Genomic DNA, 9,062 nt, shown 5'->3' on the forward strand with positions numbered 1-9,062 from the left:
GTACCGTTGTTTGAAATAAATACATTAACTGTTGTAGGGGTCAATTCTCATAACACTATTTTAACTATTGTGCCTGCAAATTGTTACAACGGCTAAAAAACTGTTGTTTGTAGAATATTATAAAGGGTCATATGCGTTGTGTGAATAAAAAGAGACAAAGGCTTTATATTCCGTTGTGTGATGTATTTGTCACAATGGTGCATAACCATTGTATGATTGCCAAACACACCGCCCCCGGATAGACAACGAAAAATTCATCTTTTAGGCAACGGTGTAAAACCATTGTCTGATTCAATATTTCTTGTAGTGGACATGCCTGTATAATAACAAGACTAAGTCAAATGACAGCCCTAAGTAATTTGTATTGTAATCTTAGTTTGTATTTTGTATTGTAATATTAAAGTCTGTAAAATTGTCAAAAGTAGACTGGAGTCTTTTTCTGTAGATAGTATCAAGTCTAAGAATTCTATCTAGAAGAAGATCAAGCCTCATAAGAATTATGAAGAAACTTGGAGTTGAATAAATCTGTTTTAAGAAAAATGTTCAAAGTCAAGATCTCTACAAGTCACAGATTTAGTGTTATAGAGAATTCATTTGAGAATTCTAGAATGACTTATAGAGATGTCCGGAAAGCTACTAGTGAACTTAAATATATCGACAAGTCATTTCTTCACTAGAGAACTCAAAATTATCGACAAGTCAAATATCACTAGAGAACTCTGAATTATCAACAAGTCAAATATCACTAGAGAACTCTTAGTTATCGACAAGTCAAATTCCACTAGAGAACTCTGAGATATCGACAAGTCAAATACCATTAGAGAACTTTGAGTTATCGACAAGTCAATTAGTCACTAGAGAACTCAGAGATATTTATAAGATAAAGTGAAGACATGAAATGAAGAGATCTCGACAAGCTAAATTCTCTTATAGAGAACTCAGAGACCTCTACAAGTCAAAGCAACTATAGAGTAATGAGAGATCTCGATAAGCCAATATACTTATCGAGATGTCAAGTTCTCTATATATCAAACTGGAGATCTCGAGGTAAAACTCAAAGTACAAAATACAGATTAGTTGAATATCCAACATTAACAATCAACAAACAATCCACTCAGCTGGATTGACAAGTCTACAAAGAGTAGCTTGAAGAGTGCAAGATCAAGGGTAAAGATTAACTGACAAAGGAAGATCAAAGTTAACACAGTATGCAAAGATATGCTAAGCCAGAAATGGAAGATATGTTTTTCCTAAAATGGAATGATTAGTGACAGTTTACTAAAGTGAATAAAATCTCTTATTACACACTGTGTAAACCAGTAGTTAACTATCATATAAAATTAACACTGGTCCTTTGTTAGAAGTAACAATTTAGATCAGAAAAATCTTGTATTCTCTCAAGGAAGAAGCTAAGCACGTTAGCAACAAAAATCCTAGAAATTTTGTAGCAAAACATTCTTAATTTTAATATAAAATTAATTGAGTTTTGAAAGATTTGTGTTCACTGTTATTGCTTGTTTAATTTCAGTATTAACACATATCACTGCAACATTTAATTTACTTTGTTCACAACCATAAAAACTTCAAGAAAAACATAAAAAGACAAAAACACATTCACCCCCTCTGTGTGTAACTCATTATCTAACATACAGTAGCAGGGATGGGTCATTGGAGATTGACAGGTATGTATGGTGAGCCGGATAGAGGCATCAGTTCACGTGGGAGAGGCGAAGAGGTAAGCCGGATGGGATGGAGGTTCGATTAGACAGGATGTTAACTTCTCAAAGTTGGTTAAATATGTTCCCAATGGTGAAACTTTATAATCTGGTGGGCTCAAATTCTTATCAAAGTCTAATTTGTTTGATTTCAAAGAAGTGTGAAGGAAGTAAGGGTCTTAAAAACTTCCGTTCAGAGAACGCGTGGCTGTTGGAACCTATGTGCAAGCATCTGGTGGAAGCAAGTTGGCAGGAGAACAGTTTTCATGGTATCCAAAATAAGGTGAAAAGCTGCAGCGAAAAATTAGAAATCCGGGGTCGAGAAAATACTGGGAATTTTGGGAGCAACATTAAAGTGTGTAAAGTTGAGTTGCGTGGACTTCGTAATAAAGTGGATGATCAATCGATTGCAGAGTACGAAGCAACTAAAAATCGACTACATCTACTTCTTGATCAAAGGGAAATTTTCTGGAGACAACGCTCAAAGCAGTTGTGGTTATCGTCAGGTGATAAAAATACCAAATACTTTCATGTTGCAGCAAGCTCGAGGAGGAGAACAAATTAAATTACAAATTTGAGGAATAATGCATATGAATGGAAGGAATGGAACGAGGGTCTTGAGGGGTTAATTATTGAATATTATACAAAGCTTTTTGGGTCTGAACAAGTGGAATGGACAGAGGTTATAACTTGTGTAAATAATTCCATTACTGCAGATGAAATTCAGAGCTGCTGAAAGAGATTACAGATGCAGAAGTTAAAGAAGCTTTATTTCAGATGCACCCTGATAAGGCGTCCGGTCCAGATGGGATGGCCCCAACCTTTTTTTCAAAAGTATTGGTCAATTGTTGGTAGAGATGTAATTACGCCGGTTCAGATGTTTTTCAGAGATGGTGATCTTCCAATGGAGCTGAATATAATACTAATATAGTACTCAACCCGAAAAGGAAAAGCCCTACTGAAATAGCTGATCTTCGACCTATATCGCTATGTAATGTTTTAGTGAAGATAATCACAAAGGTAATGGCCAACAAGGTGGAGATATGTGATTTTTAGCAGATGCATGAAGCAGATAATAGGTGTAAGTATTTGGGTCTGCCGAATTTCTTAGGTCGTAACAAATCTGCTATGTTGGGGTACTTGAAAAATAAAGTTCAGAATCGAGTTCGAAACTGGGATGAGAGATATATTGGCAAGTCGGGGAAAGAAATTCTCATCAAATCTGTAGCTCAAACTTTGCCGAGTTACGTTATGTCAGTTTTTCTACTTCGACTTGAAATTACTAAGGATATTGAACGAACCCTCAGTAAATATTGGTGGGGATCGAATGCTAGTGATCACTTGACAATTCATTGGATGAGTTGGAAGTGTCTGAGCAATCACAAAGGATTTGCTGAAATTAGGGGTCCGGTAGATGGTGGGAACTAATAACAATCTTAGCATTTTAAACCAACCATGGGTTCAAGACGATTTTAACCCGTATATTACCTCCGATTCTCCAGCTTTAGAAGGTAACATTATTGCTTCATTAATGAATATTAATGATAGAAGTTGGGATGAGGGAGTTATAAGAGACCTTTTTAACGAGAGGGACCATCAATGGATTCTTCGCACACCTCTGAGACATGCTCAGGAAGAGGACAATATCTATTGGAGTAAGGAAAGTTCAGGTATCTATTCAGTCAAAAGCGCCTATAAGTTGCTGCAAGAGCAAAAAGAGATATGGAGAAGCCATGATAGCATTAGTTTATGATGCAAATTGTGGAGGATTAATGCTCCCCCAAAGGCTCTAAACCTCACATGGAGAGCTCTTTCGTACTGCCTTCCAACAATGACTATGCTTTTTCAAAAACATGTTCATGTGGTTCTCTGTTGTCCATTGTGCAGCAAAGGAAAAAAAATAGGTTTGAGGTTTGCTTGGAAAACATGTTTAGCAGTATTCAAGCATTTAAACGACCTTTGGTGATTATGGTGTGTTCGGCATTATGGAAGATTCGTAATGACAAGCACTAGAACCAAATGCATCCTTCAATGAATATTGTTTTAAAATCGGGAAAACGGTACCTTGAACAATGGCAGAAGTCCCAAAGAAGGTCGTCTCAGGCTCTAGTTCACTCCAAATTTGTGGGGGACGGAGCAGAATCTTGGGTTAAACCACAATCGGATAACATCAAGGTAACAGTCGATGCAGCAATCTTCAGAGAGCAGGCAACATTTGGTATGGGCATGATTGCGAGAGATTCCAATGGCGAGTTGATTCAGGCTAAGTCAATGTTAAAAGGAGCTACTGGTTCTTCAGAGTTTGGCAGAGAGGATGGCCATGAAAGAAGCGTTAAGTTGGATTAAATCCAATGCGTGGAGGCAAGTGATTATTGAGACTGATTCGCTGACAGTTGTGTAAGCCTTGCGAAGCAAAATCGCTATGGTGTGGCTGTTTGGTTCAGTTATTGATGAGTGTAAGGGTATTATGATGGGTTTAAACGATTTGTTGTTATTCTTTATTAGACGGTCTACAAACATGGTTGCTTAGTACTTAGCTAGGGAGTCATGTTCTCATCCAGATCGAGTTATCGATGGGAGGGATTGTCGAGTTGATGAATATTTTGTTGGCTGAATTTGTCTTAATAAAATTTTCCTTGTTCGTCAAAAAAAATATTGAATGGTCCCATCATTTTACCCAACTTAATACTTTTTCTCACTAAATTACATTTTTTGTTTATCTCTCATCTTACTATCTTATCAAAAATAATATCATTTTATTATGTTTGTTCTCCTCGGTGCCTAAATCATTTGTATATAAATGGCTTGGACTGAGGGAGTAACTAATAAGAGTAAATTATTTTGCCATCTCTCACCTTGAGAAACCCCTGTAGACAAATAAAGGAGTTCATCGTTTCTTCCCCTACAAATATACGTCCCCAGTAGGATCCGATCATCACATGATAAAACTAATTGTAGATCAACATTTTCATTACAACCCCTACTGCTACGCCAACTAGGTCACGCTTCATGCAACTACTACGACAACATGCATTACCTTCAAAACATATTGCAAAACCTAGCTAGCTAGCTGTATTTTGAAAAGTTCATAAAATTCATACATACAACCGCATACATATGTACTAGCTTCTAAGCACGGATGAAACAAACGAATTCCCTTCTTTTATTTACATTTACAGGAATTAACGATATACTGTTCTTATTTTATTACCGGAAAAATTATTTTTTTAACAAAATTACCTTTTTTTCTAGATATAACTAAGAGTCTAATACTCAGAAACTCAAGTATAATGGACTAGTGGTAGACAAAAGGTTTAGCTTTTTCCCTAAAATTAGAATTTTAGGAGCGCCAGAAACAAATTTATGAGGGTTAAAGAAAAAAAAGGGAAGAGCAATGTCATTGTTTGGCTAAACCACACACCCGAAACCTAAGCGATCTTAGTAATAATTAACATAAATGTCCGGCAGGGAAACGGGTAAACTGGAAAAAGCAACCTCTAGGACAAAAACCAAACAAAAAGTAGACTGAAAATCAAATCATATCAAATCAGAAACCAGAGAGATTGTTGAATGAAGAAATCAGAAAGGAGAAGCTACTCTAGCTGCTCACACAATATAAGCACATTACCATATGTAGCATAAAACACATTCTTCGAAAACCACAGTAAAACATCAAATGTTAAACAACCTAAGTAAAATATAATACTAATTATGATATTAAATTTATAACAAAATTACAGAATCTTGTTCGGAAATTGTACAAATTAGTCAACTCCATCCCAATACATCTGAATCACCCAATAGGTCACTTCCAACAAAACAACATCATTCATTAGCAATTATAACAAGAATGTTAAATCAAGGTTTTGAAATATAAGGAGAAAAAGATAAAGGTTTTTCAGAGTTACAGTAGCATTAATTTGTGCAATATCTTTAAGGCCTTGGGGGTGGAAAGAATTGAGTACCCGCCATGAAAGCATTGAGTGGAGTTGGATATGTGGGGGAAGAGTCAAGCCACGTCACTCCTGGTGGATTAGTGGTGGTAGTAATGGTGGTGACTGGAGCAGCTGTTATGAGATCGAGGGGCTGTTGTGCTCCATCACCACCGGTGGAGTTACCGTTGTCACCGCCTGCAGCACCCAAATAACGGTTTTCAGGGCCTTGATCATAAAGAAGTCCCTTGAAGACATGTCCTCCAATGTTTACAGCCGCTTGATAAGCATATTGTTCTGCTGCATCATCCATTGCCCTCACATTAACGCATCGAAACATGGCTGATGTGCTCACTTCTGCTGGAAATTGTCCTGCTACTTCTAGCCCTATCCAAACTCGCACCAATTTAATACAACTATATTATAAATCTAAATTAAAAGTCATATATACATTAAAGCAAATTATTTTAATTGGTTAAAATAATTCACTGTGAAAAGTTAATAGATTAACATCATAAAATCGACTAAATTTCGCAAGCTGCAAGTAGAATTTATACCGAGAAATATTATGTGTAGTCTAAAAAATTTGTCTCATGTCTCGATAACAAGAGATCTAGGTTTACATTTTATCATAGGTACATTGGATGTGGGAGTTAATAATTAATTTGGTGAATTAGCAGAAAAAAATCTTAATTATGAAGTAATTATAATTACCTGAATTGTGGGTTGGCAAACGAGAGCAAGTGATTGGATTTTCTCTTGGCCTCTTAGAATGATCAGATCCTCTCATAAAACTCAACTGATTCGGCTGTTGATGCTCATGTTGTTGGTGTTGTAGAGAAGAAGAAGAGAGTTGTAACTGTTGTTGCTTCTCGCGTCTTTTGGCAGCAGGAACCCAAGTGCTCTTAACATGTGTTTGGCAATGAAACCCTCGACTCTTACAACAAGTCCTGCACCTCATGTGTACACAATCTTTCTTAGCTTGATTTCCACAATCTTGACAATTAATACTACTATTACTAGTACTACTACTACCCCCTATCATATTACTGTTGTTATTGTTTGCAAGAACACTAGATTGTCTCATGTGAAGACCAAACCCTGAAGAGGATGATGATCTATATAGAAATGTGTGATCATTATTATGATCAGTTGTAGCTCTTCTAGTTGATGAGTAATTATTTGAAGCAGAGCCACCAACTAGAGAAAGATCCACATGATCTTCAACTTGTAACTTTTGTTGCTGGTGTAGTTGATAGTATTGTTGCCATAGCTCAAAACCCTTGTTGTAAATCTCTTCGTTTTTGAACAAATATAAACTGTTGTTTTCTTGATTTCCTTGATCTTGTTGTTGATCTTTTCCTCCTCCTAGTGCAAAGAACCCTGACATCCTTTACTGTTTTTGTACCCTAATCTTGACAGCACCCCCATGTATATGCATAAAGAGAGAGTATCAGAACTTATTAGTTTCTTCTATGAATTAGTATTATAAATAGATGCTATATTCATATTGAGTGCGAGAGAGAGAGAGAGAGATTTGTGGATATAATTGAGGTAAGGGTTTGTGGTTAGGTTTCTGAAATTTTCAACTTTCAATTCTGTGTTTAGTTTGTTTAATGCAATAAATAAAGGCAATGTCCCCGCCGCCATGGATACTGGAGTAACTGCAGGCTTCTCTCTCTTCTTTTCTCTGCCTTTAAATTACAATCAAGTGTATGGCTAATATTTTCTTTTTAAAAAATCTGGTTCATCACTGTTCCCACTTACTACTTCTCTACAGTTGTCTGTCAGTTTGTATAGCAATCTCATCTGGAAAGACCAAATCCTAGCCGTTGCATGTCAATCGCAAGGTCACTTCGCAGTCCACGTGGCATTGCACCAGCCTTTGCTTATTCGTCCTTGCGGAAAACACGCTTTACTTTAGTTTTTTGCTTCCTGAGTTCTGACTGTTGTTTCTCCTATAAAACATTTTTATTCATATCATTTGTTTATTTATTTTCAATCATCAAAGCAGCCTTAACAGGACGCATACGTACATGAATTTCGGAATTCTTTTGGATTCTGAATTTTCTTTGTTGCCATTGTTTCATAATCCCACGGTTCTTGATTAGCTAGTCATCAAAGTATACTACTAGTGTTTCGTCCAATCTGCAATTAGGTATCTTCAGATCATAACTAAAATTAAATTGCGACCCATGAATCAAAGACCGAAGCAAATTTTAAAATTAAACTAGAACGGGATATAAATTCAAAAGCAGTATAAAATTTAACCAAAATATTAAAGCGAATCGATAAAAAATACTCATACTTTTTAACTTTATTACAAAAATACTGTCAAAATTGCATACGAAGGTATGGACGAACTTGCTCGAAATTGCGTACAAAATTGTAAATATTGCATTTCATGTCACATATAATTTTATAGAGGGCTAAAATCGTTAAAAGAGAAAAATAAATAAGAAAACAAGCAATCACACAAAGGACTAAAAAAATAATGGATCCTAAAAGAATTCGAAGAAGTATCATATTGTATGCTATTATATAATACGAATAAGATGGATAATTTTAAAGTACCGTAAAAAGTCTGAGGGTTCGAAACTCATCAAGCACAACTTTAAATATATTTTAAAATATTAATTATCTTACATACACAATTTTATCATACATGTAATATGATTTAAAATATTGATAATTAATATATATTTTAAATATTTAAAATAGAATAGGTATCCTAAGTTATAAAAGAGATATTTTGAGATTTATAAATAAATAAGGTATCCTAATTTACAAAGGAGAGTGGTTTGATTTTTTTTAAAGATATTATAAACAAAGCATGTATTCAAATTTATAAAATAGAGAGCTTGAAATTATTTTTAAAAATAATATAGATAGAATAGGTATTCTAATTATATCATATATATAATATGGGTAAAATGATAATTCAAAGTATGATTAAAGGTCGAGGAGGGTTCGAAACTCATGGAACACTTCTTTAAAATATGAATTATCTTATATACAAATTTTATCATACATCTAATACGATTGAAAATATTGATAATTAAAAATAACTTATAACATATTTAAAGTAAAATACGTATTCTAAGTTATAAAGGGCATAGTTTGAGATTTATAAATAAATAAGGTATCCTAGCTTATTAAGAAAAAGAGTTTGGAATTTTTTAACATATTATAAATATAGCACGTTTTCGAATTTATAAAATAGGGAGCTTCAAATTATCTTCTAAATTATTGTAAATAGAACAAATATTCTCATTATATTATATATATATATATATATATATATATATATATATATATATATAACAAGAGCAAAAATGAGAATTCCAAGATATTATCTAAGATCAAGGTTCGATATCCGATAACGACACTTCAAAATATACTAAATTATAAAAAT

General features: G+C 34.4%; 1 protein-coding gene across 1 annotated transcript; it reads right to left on the bottom strand.

The window, feature by feature from the left end:
- Positions 1-5,408: 5,408 nt before the first annotated feature.
- Positions 5,409-7,328, bottom strand: LOC141684738 (protein SHI RELATED SEQUENCE 1-like). The gene is made up of 2 exons (XM_074489841.1): positions 6,362-7,328; positions 5,409-6,034 (listed from the first exon to the last, which is right to left on the bottom strand). The coding sequence occupies exons 1-2, from the start codon at positions 7,035-7,037 to the stop codon at positions 5,649-5,651; spliced, it is 1,062 nt and encodes a 353-aa protein (XP_074345942.1). The 5' UTR covers positions 7,038-7,328; the 3' UTR covers positions 5,409-5,648.
- Positions 7,329-9,062: the final 1,734 nt, after the last annotated feature.

Source organism: Apium graveolens, chromosome 9, assembly GCF_009905375.1.
Source record: "Apium graveolens cultivar Ventura chromosome 9, ASM990537v1, whole genome shotgun sequence".
NCBI lineage: Eukaryota > Viridiplantae > Streptophyta > Magnoliopsida > Apiales > Apiaceae > Apium > Apium graveolens.